This window comes from Lontra canadensis, unplaced genomic scaffold (assembly GCF_010015895.1).
Source record: "Lontra canadensis isolate GAN:19392208 unplaced genomic scaffold, GSC_riverotter_1.0 scaffold134, whole genome shotgun sequence".
In the NCBI taxonomy this organism is placed as follows: Eukaryota; Metazoa; Chordata; class Mammalia; order Carnivora; family Mustelidae; genus Lontra; species Lontra canadensis.
The window spans coordinates 2124558-2140249 of NW_022631128.1; the positions used below are offsets into that span (position 1 = coordinate 2124558).

The 15692-nt window shown below is 56.1% G+C and overlaps 1 protein-coding gene and 1 long non-coding RNA gene across 2 annotated transcripts; one reads left to right on the forward strand and one right to left on the reverse strand.

Moving 5' to 3' along the window:
- Positions 1 to 2896: 2896 nt before the first annotated feature.
- On the forward strand, positions 2897 to 14489 carry SUV39H1 (suppressor of variegation 3-9 homolog 1). Its single transcript, XM_032843027.1, has 6 exons — positions 2897 to 3102; positions 5197 to 5342; positions 6644 to 7306; positions 13228 to 13374; positions 13457 to 13586; positions 14288 to 14489. The coding sequence occupies exons 1-6, from the start codon at positions 3084 to 3086 to the stop codon at positions 14419 to 14421; spliced, it is 1239 nt and encodes a 412-aa protein (XP_032698918.1). The 5' UTR covers positions 2897 to 3083; the 3' UTR covers positions 14422 to 14489.
- LOC116858306 lies at positions 5160 to 9841 on the reverse strand. The gene is made up of 3 exons (XR_004380886.1): positions 8490 to 9841; positions 6231 to 6344; positions 5160 to 5318 (listed from the first exon to the last, which is right to left on the reverse strand). It is a non-coding gene; the product is annotated as an uncharacterized LOC116858306 (long non-coding RNA).
- Positions 14490 to 15692: the final 1203 nt, after the last annotated feature.

The window sequence follows — 15692 nt, forward strand, 5'->3', positions numbered from 1 at the left end:
GTAAGACCTTATACTGGCCCCAGCACTGGGCAAGGCAATATATGCTTGGCATTAATTTAATGCTGAATGAACAGACAAGTGGCTGGGAGTGGGACACAAGAATAATAGGGTGGTATGGGGCGCCTGGGTGACTCAGTGGGTTAAAGCCTCTGCCTTCGGCTCAGGTCAAGATCCCAGGGTCCTGGGATTGAGCCCCGCATCGGGCTCTCTGCTCGGTGGGGAGCCTGCTTCCCTTCCTCTCTCTCTGCCTGCCTCTCTGCCTGCTTGTGATCTCTGTCTGTCAAATAAATAAATAAAATCTTAAAAAAAAAAAAAGAACAGGGTGTTCTCTTACCTTTTTTTTCTTTAAAGATTTTATTTATTTATTTGACAGAGATCACAAGCAGGCAGAGAGGCAGGCAGAGAGAGAGGGAGAAGCAGGCTTCCCGCTGAGCAGAGAGCCCGATGTGGGGCTCGATCCCACAACCCTGGGATCATGACCTGAGCCGAAGGCAGAGGCTTTAACTCACTGAGCCACCCAGGCACCCCTGGCCTCTTACTTTTGAGGTCTCCTGGACAGATGCTAGTCTGGAAAGATTCATTTCCACATGAGTGGGAGGTGCCCACTCCAAGGGCACTCATCTGAGGTTTTACTGATGAAGAAACTGCCTAAGGTCACACAATTTAGTAAATGGCAGAGCTGGGATTTGAACCCAGGTAGCTAGGCTCCAAGATCTAAGCCTTTACCTACTACATTATATATTCTGTTATATATACAGTTTGGGGAGGATGTAGGTATGAAAATTAATAAAGGGAAACCTTACTAAAATGGACTCAGGATGCTAGAAGGGGAGGCTGGGTAGAGGAAACTTACTACTCAATGTCAGTTACAGCAAAAAGTATCAATTATAGACCCAACAGAAGTATCTCAACAGGAAAGAACTGGTCAGTTATAAGCCCCCAACAGGGAAAGATATACATGGTATCTCTTATAAGAAACTGACTACACCTGCAGCTCAGCCACTGAGAAACCATCATTGCTATGAACTCTTGCTTTTCTCCAATAGCCTTTTGTTCCAAACAACCCCTCCCAACATCCTCCTTCATAACAGAATGTTCCTTTCCTTTGTTGATTGGACATGCATATGGTTTTGCCATAGGTTGCTTGTCCTGTGTTGCAATTCTCAGTTATTCCTGAATAAACACATCTTTTGCTGGTAATATAACTGGCAGTTTTATCTTTAAGGTTGACAAAGGGATGTTTGCCAAGCACCCACAGACCCCTACCTGACCCCCTCCAGATTCAGTCCTGCCTTAAGCCATTCTTATGGGTTGGAGTGGACTCCTGGGAATAGGAGGGTTCTGCCTGTCCGGGGAGACTGGGAGTATTCGAGGACCAGAATCTGTGTACTAGAAAGAATAAGGGAGGGAAGGGGATGCGTGGTGGGGTATCCGCTGCTGGTTGTCCCGCTCATGGTAAGCAGGGGCTGCTGGAAATTCAGACTGGCCATTTCTCCCAACTAGCTCACAGCTAGACCGGCAGGCAGACAGAACAACCATTTGCTTAACTGGATACTCATTTGGTTGACTGCATAGCTCATGGACCCACAGGGAGAGGGGCCATTTGAGGAACGGAGGGTGCCATTTCCTGATGCTGTGTGGTACTGAAAATCTAACTAAATTATGCCCGCTGGGGACCGGCTGGTGGTCTGATAGCGTAGAAGACAGGCAGCCTCTTGAGGGACTGACAGGCTGGCTGACTGACAGCCCGAGCCGTTGCTGCCTGCCTGGCTGGTTGTGAATGGCTGACTATTGCTGGGAGTCACATCAGGCCCAAGGGAGTGTGTCTGGATGTGGCACTGTCTGATGATATGTAAAGGCAGGGCTACCCTGAGGGAATTTCAGGCTGACTGATGGACAGATCTGTGATGGCCTGATAAGCAACCGTATCTGGTGAGTGACCATCCACCCTGGCCAAATCACAGCATGCTTGACAGACCCCGTGGTCAGTCACATGCCGAGAATGGCTGCCTGGCTGATGGACAACACGATGGAGGGCAGTGAACGAGTCAGAGGCCAGCTGACCCACTGAAATATCCATGTAGAAACCTGACTGCCTGGCCGTACCAAGTTGGAATCACAGCGGCCCTGAGGGGGCCCCGGTGGGTCAGAGGAGACTGTCCGGATGACTAACCAATGGTGGGCATGCCTCCCCTGAGACATGACAGACCGCTGACCCACTGTCAGGTGGGGGCTTCAGTTGCTGTGACTATTGGCTTTGTGTCTGAGAGGGCGACCTGAGACACTGACAATGACAGCCTGTCCTGACCTAACCACGGCCGCCGGAGGCCACGGCTGGTGGCTGGTGGCTGGTGGCTGTGAGATGCTTTCCCCTGGGGGTTTCAGAGCTGCCCGCGGAGCAAGAGTAGATGGAGAGACCGGCTGCTTGACTGACCGTGTGAAAAAGGGGCAGTCGGAGGGAATGACAGGCTGGCTAACCGTGTAGTCGTCGTTAGCGCCGTCTGTCTGCCTTAAGAGACTCCCGGCTGGCGCGAGGCTCCAACGGGGGCCGTTGTTGACTGGCAGACAGTGTAAATGGGGGGCCGGGGTCTCACTAAACAGTTGTCTGTGGTGACGGGACCCATTGTGTGATTTGAGTCTGGGGACCGGCTGAGCAGCCGTACGTGGCGACAGTCCATCTTGGGAGTCACGGCCTGCTTGGGGTTAAAATGCAGTGACGACTGACTGACGGTGGTAATTGGGGGTCTGACAGGACGGAGAATCCCCCGTGCGGCTGGCTAAGAACGTGATTGGCTGACAGCGTGACAGACAGACCGGCGTGCGGGCAGGGCCTCCGGCAACCTTAGTTGTCGCCGCCGCCGCCGCTGCCGCCCAGACGCACTCTGGGAAAGCGCTGGCTAGCACCCGCCTGCGGGACCGAGCTGGGTGGCGGGGAGGGGTCCGGTCACGGCTCGCCGGTTGGTCCGCGCGGGCGCTGCTCGCGGCGCCGCGCGGCCAATAGGCTGCGCGTTCTCGGCCACGCCCGCGCGAGCTCTCTTCTCGCGAGGCCGGTTAGGCCCGAATGTCGTTAGCCGTGGGGAAAGATGGCGGAAAATTTAAAAGGTGAAGCAGTGGCGGCAGCGGCGCGGGCCTCCTGGCCGGGCCGGGTGGGCTGGAGGGGTGGCGTCGCGGGCTCGGGGCCCCGGCGTCTGAGGCCACGGAGCCGGGAGCCGGAAGCCTGGCGCGGAAAGGATGGGGCTCAGGGAGCCCAGGCCTGGCGCGCGGGGCTGGGCGGGGCTGAGGGGAGGGGGCGCGTGCCTCGGAACGCGGCGGGCGCGGGGCTAAGTGGGGACGCGGGAGGGGGGCGCGCGCCCCTGATCGCGACCAGTCGGCGCGCGCACGCGCGGGGTCTTGTCGGGGAGGCCGCGCCCGCGCGCGGGAAAATCGGCCGCCGGTGACCGTTACCCGGTTGGTGTCCACGCGAGACGCCGGAAGGGGAGGGAAGGGAAGGGGACGGACCTCGTTTTCAGAGTGGGGGGACAGAGGAATCTTCAGGGTGAGGGTACCTCCTTTCCGCGTGATGGGGAAAGGGTTTCCTGTAGAAAAGACTCGCCCGGGAAGAAGGGAAAGGGGTTTCTCTAATAGGAGAGCTGGACTCTCTCGTGTGCAAGGGAAGAGGGGTGACTTTTCCAGTATGTTGGGGAGGGTGGGCTCTTCTGGGTGAGAAAAGCTGCGGGGAGGATGGGCTCCACAGTACGAGGGGGGTCTCTGAAGGCTAGGAATTCACCTGTGGTCAGTGGGGAGCCAGCAGCTGGAGAGGTTAGCTGGGACCACTTTAGTGGTTTAGTTTCAAATGCAAGTTAAGGGGTTTGAAAGGGAGAGGCAGTACAGGGAAAGAGAGGAAAGCGTGGGCACAGGCCGAGTCTCCACTAGGCCTGCCTAAGTGGAGGCGGGGGGGTTAGCACACGGCATAATTTTGCAAAGCTCTTGGACGTTTTCAGGTTGAGGTCTAGAGTATTTCGTTATGAGTTCAAATGTTTGATTTTTGTAATGGGAAGTAGAAAATATTAAAAATAGGATGAGGACTGACTGCATTTGGAGTAAGTGTTCTGTGGAATGATTTGATAAAATGGCTTCTAAAGCACATTGTGCCTGGAATCAGAAGTCTTTTTTAAAAAAATCCGCATCTTGAAAATTTCTGATAGCCCAAGAAAGGTTCCAGGCATACTTAAAAGAATCGTCAGTAACCTATACTATTTGCCGGTTCCTGAATAGAGAGCGTACTACTCCTTTGGGCTTTACCCCTCACAGAAATGTAGATGAGACAGAAAGCCAAAATGCGGGTTAAAAAAAAAAACCCAAAACACCTTGCAGGTTTAAAGGACCTAGGCTGATCATTCAAGGACGCTTCCAGCAATCTAATACCATTCCACAGTATCTTACTCCTAATTCTGAAATCTAAAAAGCTCTGAGAAGTTCAGTTTGGCACCATTCAGTGGCAAAACTAGATTATAAAGTGGGACTATCTTGCCTCTTTATTTCTCCTATTCAATGTAAAAATTCAGATGTTTGCTGCAGAATTACTAATGTGTCTGATTATGGCTTGAAACCCCTGACCACACTGGGGGTGGTAGGTAGTGTGGGGGGCATACCTAGAACTACACTTGTAAAAGTCTGCCCCCCAAAAATCTGAATTCCTAAAGGCAACTACCCCAGGAATTTCAGATAAGGGTTTCCAGACCAGTCTTTCCAGTTAAGCCTTTGTTTGGTGCCTACAGGTTGTAATCCCACCCCCAACCGTCCCGTTCCCCCCCCCCCCCCCGCAATGCACCCTACTGAGATGGGGGGTTGTTCTTTTTATTTTGCAAAGTGGGGAGAGGGATGATTAGGTCCTGAACACCTGGCAGGTTTGCTGGCAGTTTTAGGAAGAGTATGGAGGGAGTTGGAAACTCTGGGAATAGATCCCTTTAGGACAATCCAAGCAGCAGATTCCACTTCGAGGTCTACTGCTCCAGCAGTAGCCTTGGAATGAGCACTGGGGTGGAAGAAGTGGCCTGTTTCTGTTGTAGAAGGGAATCAGCATTGGGAAGGCCTGTGGATTAAATCTCACTGACTCTGAGGCAGTCCTTTGGAAGTCCCAGAGAGGATGTAGGGTCTCCTTTGACCTGTGACTTCACCAGGATGCCCAGTAAGTTCTTTCTGGCCTCCTTGTTGTAGGCTGCAGTGTGTGTTGCAAGTCTTCTTGGAATCAGCTACAGGACCTGTGCCGCCTGGCCAAGCTCTCCTGCCCAGCCCTTGGCATCTCCAAGAGGAATCTCTATGACTTTGAAGTCGAGTACCTGTGTGATTACAAGAAGATCCGCGTGAGTCTGGGTGACCGTGGCCAGGGCAGGGGTGTCTCAAAGAAGCTGGCTTACTGTCCCCTTGCCCCCACCCCCACTGCCTGCATCTGTTTCCAAAGGGAATTTTCTCCTCTGGTCTTAAAAAATTAGGTTTAGTAGGACTTCTTCTTATCCTCATTTTGCAGGTGAGGAAACTAAGTGGCTTTCTCAGGGGCGGGCAGGGGCCCGAATGAATCCCCTAATAAGTCTCTCTTTCCACCTCCACAGGAATACACACCAGCTGCAGGGTTTGAGGTACTGAGCCCTGGAAGGGAGCCAGTGACAGCTAGCAACTATTGAGCACATCTAGTGTGCTGGGCACTAACTCACAGAACCTCCTTCAATCCCCCCTGGCCATACTCTGAAATGGGAACTGTTACCATTGCCAGAGCAGGCGACAGCAGGATAAAGAGAACAGACTGGAGCCAGTATGGTGGGGTTCAGATTTTGGCCCTGTAGCCCTGGGATACTTACGCACGTTCTCTGTGGTTCATTTTCCTCATCTGTAAAATGGAGAGGACTAGTATTATCTAGCTCACACAGAGTTGTGAGGGTTAGTTAATAAGACACAGAAGTTCCTTAGAACATTACCTGCTACATACTGAAAGCTAGGATGATGCCAGCTTCCCCCGCCTTACTTACAGATGAGGGTCCGCAGAGTTAATTAACTTGGCTAAAGCCACACAGCCAAGGAGCCACAGATTCGGAATCTGTACCCAGTGTGTCTGCCTGTGGAATCTGTGTGGTTAAATTGTATCGTCTAGCTGCTCTCTGCAAGAAAATATCCCTCTGCCTGCTGAGTGGAGAGCAGACTGTAGGGGGCAAGGGTGGAACTGGGGGTACCGGTGAGGACGTGAGGAGGCCTCCTACTGGAATCCAGGCGAGCGATGAAAGGGGTGGCAGTGACGATGGTTTGAAGTGGTTAGACTCTGGATGTAGTTTGAAGATGAGGCTGACAGGATTTGCTGAGGGTGGATGTGGGGACTGCGGAAAAGAAGTGAAGGTTGTGACTTCCAAGAGTTGGGGCCTGAAACAGCTAGGAGGAGGGAGCTGATTAAATTAAAACTTGGAATTTAGACAGTAGTAAGGGAGAGCAGGTGATTTGAACCTAGGGATCCTCAGGCTAGGGCCCAGGCTTTGTAACCACAGCATAGACTTATTCCAGAAGAGGTGCGGAGAGTGATCTGGGTCTTACCTACTGGCTCTGGGATGGAGGTCCCACAAGGGCTGGGCCAAGGGTATCGCCACTTACGGTGCCCCCATTCCCTGGTCCCCCCCAACAGGAACAAGAGTATTACCTGGTAAAATGGCGCGGATACCCAGACTCAGAGAGCACCTGGGAGCCACGGCAGAATCTCAAGTGTGTGCGCATTCTCAAGCAGTTCCACAAGGACTTAGAGAGGGAGCTGCTCCGGCGGCACCACCGGTCGAAACCCCCCAGGCACCTGGACCCAAGCTTGGCCAACTACCTGGTACAGAAGGCCAAGCAGAGGCGGGCGCTCCGGCGCTGGGAGCAGGAGCTCAATGCCAAGCGCAGCCACCTGGGACGCATCACCGTGGAGAACGAGGTGGACCTGGATGGCCCCCCGCGGGCTTTCGTATACATCAACGAGTACCGTGTGGGAGAGGGCATCACCCTCAACCAGGTGGCGGTGGGCTGTGAGTGCCAGGACTGTCTGTGGGCCCCCGCCGGAGGCTGCTGCCCTGGGGCGTCCCTGCACAAGTTTGCCTACAACGACCAGGGTCAAGTGCGGCTGCGTGCCGGGCTGCCCATCTACGAGTGCAACTCTCGCTGCCGCTGCGGCTATGACTGCCCCAACCGCGTGGTACAGAAGGGCATCCGCTATGACCTCTGCATCTTCCGCACGGATGATGGGCGTGGCTGGGGTGTCCGCACGCTGGAGAAGATCCGCAAGAACAGCTTCGTCATGGAGTACGTGGGAGAGGTAGGGAGCTGGGGCCCAATGTGTGTGTATGCGTGCGTGCGCGCGCACGCGCGCGCAGGAGCTCTTCCCGCCGTATGTTCCCATCGTGTGCGCTCGGCTCGCCTCACTGCATGCCTGCAGCGTCCCTGCTTTTCCTGTCCCGGGAAAGGTGGGGGGCGGCTAACCCTGAGTGTGACAGGGACATCCTGACAGGGGCGCGCATTTCAAGCTGGTAGTTGAAAGCACAGCGAAATACTTCTCGACTGGGTTGACCTCGACTGGGTACCTGGCAAACAGGAAAGCGGGAACTGAAATCGGGCCGTTCCTTTTAACAGGCCATGTGCTCAGCATAGGGTTGCGTCACCTGGAAAGGCACTACTTCTCATTTCGCAAGGGTTCAGCTTACCGCCACGCAGCGTCTGACCAGGAGGAGTGCCTTTTACTAATGGGAACACGAGCACCCTGGAGTAGGACGCAGACAAGCCTTAACGTGGGCTGCCACTTCCTCCACATTTGCAGGACACTAGGGAAAGCCTGGGTATACGGTTGACCCTGGAACAACAGGGCACCAGGGGAGGGGGGTGTGCGGGGAGGGTCAGGGGCGCAAAACCCGAGTAGTCAAATCTGCGTGTACCTTTTGGCTCCCCAGAAACTTAACTACTAGCAGCCTGTTGACCTTACTGATAACTTAAATGGTGGACTGATACATATTTTACATGTTACATGTATGATATAATGTTCCTTACAGTGAAGTCAGCTAGAGAAAAGAAAATGTTAAGACAATCATAAGGAAGAGAAAAGAACACTTAGAGTCCCCTACTGTATTTATGGAAAAGAAAATCTGCCTGTAGGTGGGCCCATGTCGTTCAAACCTGTGTTGTTCAAGGGGCAGCTGGATTAGGCAGGCTGGCCGCCGTACGTACAAGCCCCAGAGCCCAGTGGCCTCGCACATTCGATGTCTCTCTGCTCCCGTCAGTCCACCCCGGGTGTTCGGGTAGTACCCTTCTGTACAGCGGCATGGCCGCCTGGGCTCCTTCCCTCTTGTGCCTTTGTTGTGCCTTAGAGCCGCCCCTGATCCTCACTCCGCATCGCTGGCAAGCGGGCTGAGAGGGTGGAAGGGGAGGTCGCTCATGGGCCAGGCCTGGATACAGCGCCCATCACTGCTGCCCACACTCCCTGGCTGGAACCGAGTCCTTGGCCTTACCTTGGTGCAAGGGAGGCTGGGAAGTGTGACTCAGCCGTGTACCTAGGTGGAAAACAAAAGGAGTGTGTGTATGAATAACCAGCAAGTGTCTGCAACAGCAAATGTCATGTTCTAAGGTGGGATGCGGTGTGCATTTGGAGTGGAGCAGTTCTTTTTATGTCGGACCATCTCATGCACTGGGGGAACAATTGACATCCCTGGACCTTGACCATGTAAATCCATGAGAGTGTTGTCATGGTGACAACCCCAGATATCTTCATCTTTCTAGATGTCTCTTAGGGCTGTGGTATAGTTGGGAAGTGACAGAAATGGGCCTAAGGGACACACACCTGAAGGTGTGCACACCGTAGTAATGACACTGATGGAGAGGAGAGACTCCCAATAATGACCCATGAAGTAGGTGCGGTCATAGCCCCACGGGGCAGAGATGATCTAGAGGCAGAGCAGTCCACACTTCAGAGGACCCTGAGAGTCTATAGACAAGAAGTCCACACTCAGATAATCCCGACAGTCTGGAGAAAGAAACGTCCACACATAGAAGGACCTGCCAGTCTGGAGGAAGGAGAAGGTTGCCATACCCCAGAGGGATCCTGACAGTCTGGGACGGGGATCCTGACAATTTGTGGGAAGAGGGGTCTCTGTCCCAGAGTGACCTGAAGGAGAGAGCAAGCTCTCCACACTCCACAGGACCCTGGCAGTCCAGCTTAGGCAGTGTCTACACCCATACTATCCTGACAGGAAAAGGAAGTGTCCTCACCCCGGAGGGACTGGGACAGTCTGAAGGAGATGGGGTCTACACCTAAGAGAACTCTGACAGCCTGGAGAAAGTACCCATGCCCTCAGTGTTCTGACCCTCTGGTGGAGGTACCCACACCTCCGAGGGATGCTAACAGTGCAGGAGATGTTAACAGCCTGGAGGGGTGTCACCAGTCTGAAGGGGGACATGTGCACACTCCAGAGCCCCTGACAACCTGCAGGAGGTGACCAGCCCCCACAGGAGCCCGCTGGTTCTAGACGAAGTCCAGAAAAGGGAGTGTCTCCAGCCTCACTGTACTGACAATCTCGAGGAAAAGCTCTTTATAACACAGAGGATCCTTACGGGTGAAGAGGAGGGAGAGTGCACAGCCCCTAAGTACCCCCAGGGTCCCCTGGTCAGGGTGCTGTTCTTCCTTAGCGTCTACACTCCTCCATGCTGTAAACTTGGGGTGGTCAGGGCTTCTCATCCCTGTGCCCCCTCTTCCCGCTCCACATACACTGTCCTTAAGCTATTTCTTGGGCTCCCTCCTGCCACAATCTGTGATTTCCAGGCCCCCTCCTGATGCTCTCAGACCTGTGGGGCCTCCTGATCGCACCCACCATAGGTCCCTAGATGCTGCCGAAGCCAAACTCCTCTTCGTGCGTCCCGGGGGGGGGGGGGCAGCACAGCCGAGGTTGGAGGCTGGAGCCGAGCTCCACCTCTCAGCAGCAGTCACTCACCCTCTTTGAGCCTCAGTTTCCCAGTCCGTAGAATGGGAATGGTAACAGCACCCACATCATTCACTTGTTAATAAGAATTAAGTGAGTCGTGATGTGCGAAGCACTTGGAAGAAGCACTTGAACAGCAAGTCTTTGATAAATATTAGCCATTACAGTCTGAAATTCAGAAAATCCAAAATGCTCAGAAAACCCAGTCTTTGGTAACCCATATGGCTAGAACACCCAGCCAGACCTGATCTGGGCCGATATGTAACCTAGTTCTCCCACTTGGGGTGAACAGTCCTAGATCTCATTATAGGAGTATTCATTTCCTCAGTTACATGGTGCTGTCCCAGACCCTACGGGTGTCACATAATAGAGGGCACGCACCCCATATCTGGTCGCCAAGCTGTCCTTCTACAGTGTGGACCCAACACCCGCCCTCCCCTCTCCGCACCAACGGTCCCTCCACGCGAGCTGCCTGCCCTCTCCTCTGCACCCTTCCACGTTCCATCAGAACATCCACCCTCGCCCAGCAGAGAACAGCAGCCTAGCTTATCCATTCTAAGACCTGCATTTGCTTCATATTTTACCAACACCAAAAGGAAGGTGCATCTCAATTAAATGACAGTATGTCATCGTTTAATTAGCAGTGTTTCCTTTCTTGGGAAAGGGCACATAAAAATAAAGGAGTGTGTTCGACTGGGTAAGATTGGCACTCGGGACCATTTCTGACCGTGCTCAGCGTCCAGAACAGAAAAGTCGTTCACATCCCTGATCGCGCTGGAGCTTTATCACAGCTCCTGTCAGGTTGCTGCTACCACGATCACCCGCCCCCCCGCCCCGCGCCCCCCAATTCTGCAGATGAGAGCCGAGGCCCAGAGGGAGAGGAACGTGCTCAGAGTCACCAAGCTAACAAAGTGGGTAAAAAAAAAAAAGGCCCAAGTGTCTAAAACTGGTGCGCTGCCAGACCCGGTGGAAGGGTTTTTGGTTTTTTGGCTGAGGAAGCAGGCAGGAGAGAACATTCAGGATGTCCTCTCCAGATGGGGGCAGGGCAGCGGCTGGACTCTGAGTCTTCTGGGTCCTGTTCACAGTCAGCACCCTTTCTAGGCTGCCAGCTTCTAGCCTGTCAGCTTCTAGCCTGTCTTCCCCAGTCGTTCTGGACAGCTGCTAGAGAATGGGGACGGGGCCTGCTCTGTTTCCGAATTTTCTGGGTAGGCCCGCCCTTACGGAGTGGGACTGGGAAGGCGGCTGGAGAAGGAGCCGTTTGTGCCCTGGAGGGCTCACCGCGTGACTCACTCTCGGGGAGACTCAGGAAGCAGGTAGAGGCAGAATAGGCGGGAAGATGCAGACCGGGGAGGACGTGGAAAGGGCAAAGCTGGCTCAGACACCACCCAGCACGCTCGAGAGCCCTCGGAGGCCGCCCTTCGGTCCCAGGCCTGCAGGGGGCTGCAGACAGGCGGCTTCCAGCGCCCGGGCATCAGGAGGCCGCAGAGAAGTGACACCTGTCGTGCCAACTCGCAAGGAGTGTGTGTCCTCGGAAGGCAGAGGAACACGGACCTTGATGTAGCCCTCAGAACGCTTCTGGGGCTCCTGTTGGCGTTCCTCAGGAGAGAGTCCCCACTCTTCAACCTTGTGTCCAAGCCCTTCTGTGACCTGTAGCTTGCTTTACATGCTGTATTGGTGTTTTGCTGCCCTGGGAACCCGAAGCCCTGGGTTTTCTGGCCAGCACCTTGCACTGCGGGTGTCTGAGTCCGTCTCTCTTTCACCAGACTGCGACCACCCCCTGCCCCAAGAGGGCCGGGACCAGACCTGGTTCCTGTTGTCTCCCCTGACCCAACTGGGACTGCGGTGGGCACCCAGCCTGGTCTCCCGTGTCTCTCCCTGCAGACGCGGGCCCCTGAGTGCTGGGACTGGGTACAGGGTAGGCCTCCTAAAAACCCACTAAAGAAACCAGTGAACGAACGAGCCCAGATTTGGACTGTGGGCGAGCCAGGTTCCTCAGAGTGTGGAGTAGCGAGCTGTGGGGCCCAGGTCTCCTCAAGGTGCTCGTGAAGGTCTGGCCGGGAGCAGAGGCTGGAGGTGCTGGGGCAAGAGGCAGGGAGGAGACCGCGAGGGCTCCAGCACGGCTGTCCTGCCTGGAGGGAGCGGAGAGTGGTTGTGGCGGGCGTGCGGGTAAGCGAGGAAGGAAGCCGGGGCCACTCTGGGTTTGCATCCTGTGGCAGAGGTGGTGGTGGCCAGTGGGTGTCTGATGAGAGGTGGGTTTGCATTGCCTGTAGGCCCACCACGGGACAGAGGATAGGTCACTGGGCCAGGCAGCAGAGTGAAAAGAAAGGTACTTCGGTGCTTCTGCTTGTGGGCACTGGTCTCTGAGGGGTGGGCAGAGGTAGCAGGAACCCCGGGAGTGGAGGAGGTGGTCTTCCCTGGTCTGCAGGCACCTGAGGCTGAGGAAGGGGCAGTCTTGGGTCCCATGGGATCCTCCCCCACAGGAGGCATGGTTGGCTCTGCTGGGGCATTACCAGAAGGCTGTGGTGGTCGGCCCGGGGGTAGGGGGGACCTGAGGGGCAGACAGCCGAACACCCAGCTGGGGAGGGGGAAGTGCCTGCTGCCCTCCGAGATCCCAGAGATCCCAGTTGCTGGCAGCGCGGCATCGCATCGGGGCGGAGGGAGAGCACTCACCCGCGTGCTTGCCTCCTCTCTTTCATCTGAGATTCGGGCCTTAGCTGCGTTCTTGCCATCTCAGAATCTCAACGAGGGTCTTGATCTCTCTGGACTGGGGTCTTTTGATATTAAGATTCTAAGTTTTTGCCTTCAGCTCACACATCTGAGTCTCTCCCCCATTCATTCCGTGTCCAGGCCGCTTTCTCCTCCTGGTGTCCTTGCCGCCTTGTGGCGCCGCAGCCCAGCGCGGGCACCTTCTCTCGTGCTGCCGCCTCCCTCCCCTGAACTCCTCACGGAGTCTCCCTGTGGGTTTTTCTCTCACTGCCGGACCCTGTGGCCAGTCTCCGGCACCACTGAGGGACCCCAGGCCATCCGGAGGCCTGAGGAGGGGCGGCAGCGGGCAGCCGAGGCCCAGCGGCCTCCTCTGGGCGCCCACAGACCCCTGCAGTCGCAGCCCCCCCCACGTGCCCGGACCTGCCCCCAGCTGAGCCGGCCTTGGCCCTGCTCCCTTGTTAACCGGCCTGGGCTCTGGGAGGGGCTGGGGGGGGGGGCGGTCAGGAGCTCTGCTGCTTTTCCTGAGCCTTCCTGGCCCCTCTCCCCTCACCTGCGGCCCTTTCCCCAGATCATTACCTCAGAGGAGGCGGAGCGGCGGGGCCAGATCTACGACCGCCAGGGCGCCACCTACCTCTTCGACCTGGACTACGTGGAGGACGTGTACACCGTGGATGCTGCCTATTATGGCAACATCTCCCACTTTGTCAACCACAGTGTGGGTACCCCGCAGGTGGGCGGGGGTCGGGAGGAGCAGGCTGGGGCCCCTCCTCACCCTCCCGCTGTTCTTTTTCGCCTAGTGTGACCCCAACCTCCAGGTGTACAACGTCTTCATAGACAACCTTGATGAGCGACTGCCCCGCATCGCTTTCTTCGCCACAAGAACCATCCGGGCAGGGGAGGAGCTCACCTTTGATTACAACATGCAAGGTGGGGGTGGCAAGGGACGGGGGACAGGGGCACACAGTGACATGGGACATGAGGACCCCTTTCTGAGGAGCTTTAAAATGCCCTTCCTGACTCCTAGTGTCCATCTGGACTCTTGGACCTCTACCTACCTCTTGGGGGCCCCCTCATTTCCAACCCTGGATCCCAACCCTGAGATACTCATACAGACTTCTCCCCAGACCCCTGGGATGTAGGGCTTAATAGTTACGACACTCCTCCTGACTCATCTGGATTTCCCCAGTCTCCCCAATCCTCCCCACTCCTCCCCCCTTGGCCTGGCTCAGTCCAAGCATCCAGACACTCTTAAGGCCTCCAGCCAGTCCCCTTCTTAACAAACTAGCCACCTGAGATGCTCAAAGCAGAGGGGGGGATCTTTCAGGTGCCTCTCTGGATGTGTAGGTGACCATTCCTGACTTCTGTCTGATGTGGCCCTTACCCTGACAGCCCCCAGCCTCCCTCCAGAACCCCCACCCCCTGGCTGTCCTACCAGCACCTGTACAGCTCTCCAGTGCTGAGCTCTGGTCCTATCTCCAAAACACCACCAACCCCACAACCCCCTCCTGACCCAAATCCCAGATGTGCTCCCAGCACCCAAGATTCCTAGGTCTCACAGTGAAAAGGGCAGTGGGACACTTTACCTTGGCTTTCTAACAAGTCCCCCCCCCCCGGCTGTGACTCCACAGTGGACCCCGTGGACATGGAGAGCACCCGCATGGACTCCAACTTTGGCCTGGCTGGGCTCCCCGGCTCCCCCAAGAAGCGGGTCCGTATTGAATGCAAGTGTGGGACTGAATCCTGCCGCAAATACCTCTTCTAGCCCTTTGAAGTCTGAGGCCAGACGGCCAGTGGGGCATAAAGCTGCCCGCCCCCCCCCCCCCCCCCCTGCCCCCCTGTCGAGGAATGACTGCCAGGGCCTTCTGCCTGCCCCTGCCTGCCCCCCGCTCCCCACCTGCCCCGTGCTTGGGGGATGTGGGGTTGCGGTGAGGACTGACCGACTCCAGGAGTCCCCTTTCCCCGTCCCAGCCCCATCTGTGGGTTGCACTTACAAACCCCCACCCACCCTCAGAAGTCATTTTTTAACACCAGGAGCTTCTGTGGTTGAGAGTCATGGCCTATCAAGGTCCAAGGGGTGAACCCAGCTGGGCCCCAGAATGGAAGGATGTTTGCTTTTGTACCTGCTTCTGCCTGGAGCATGAGGGGTCTGTTGCAGGCCCTCTCCCTACTGCCCCAAGGGTGTGGGGACGCAGCCCCAGGGCAGGCTGATAGCAGAGCCCTAGGTTCTCAGCCTTCCTGTTTCCCCCACCACAGAAACTTTGTGCAAGCGAGAGAAAGGGGATCTCCGGGGCTGGGGCTGGGGCTGGGGCTGGTTTCTGCTCCTGTGCCTGCGCCGGCTGGTGGTGGGCCTCAGAGCCACAGGGTCTCTCTTTCAGGCTTGCACAGCTGAGAAGTGGACCCTCCTATGTCACTGGAAGAGGGGTGGGTGCTTGGCCCGCTGACAGTGAGAGGGCAGTCCGGACTCGGCCAGCCCTTACAGTGGGGGCCAGGTCTGAAGTCTGCCTTTGAGGGTGCATACACAAAGGCACCCTGGGGCTCTTAATGGTGTGTTGGGGGCCGGGAGCCCCGACCTGGGGCCTGACGACTGCTGGGACTTCGTAGAGCTGAACTGAACTGAGACCTAGCTAGGCTGTAGATAGCACTTAGGACAAAAATGTGCGTTGATGGGGTGTTGGCAAGGTGCTGGGCACTGGGCAGAGCACCTGACCCATGTGGATTGTCTCAGGGAAGCCTTGGAAACTCTGGAGGTGGACCCCAGAAAAGGGTGCACGTGGCAGAAGGCAAAGGACAGACCAAGAAGGGAAGGGGGGGTGGGCCTGGTTTACCTGGGAGGGTATGGTAAGGTGACAGGATCCCCTGCCCCCGGCTGTCCCCGGCCCCCAGGCCCTCTGCACTCACCTTGGGTCCACTGGTCGCAAAAGTGACCTGCCCATGAACAGACACAAGGCAAAGGCTCTGATGGCTGCCTTGCCCCTTGCTTCCCCCATGAGGTCTTCTCTAGGAAGCCTTCCCTGACTACCTGTGCTCAGAGTG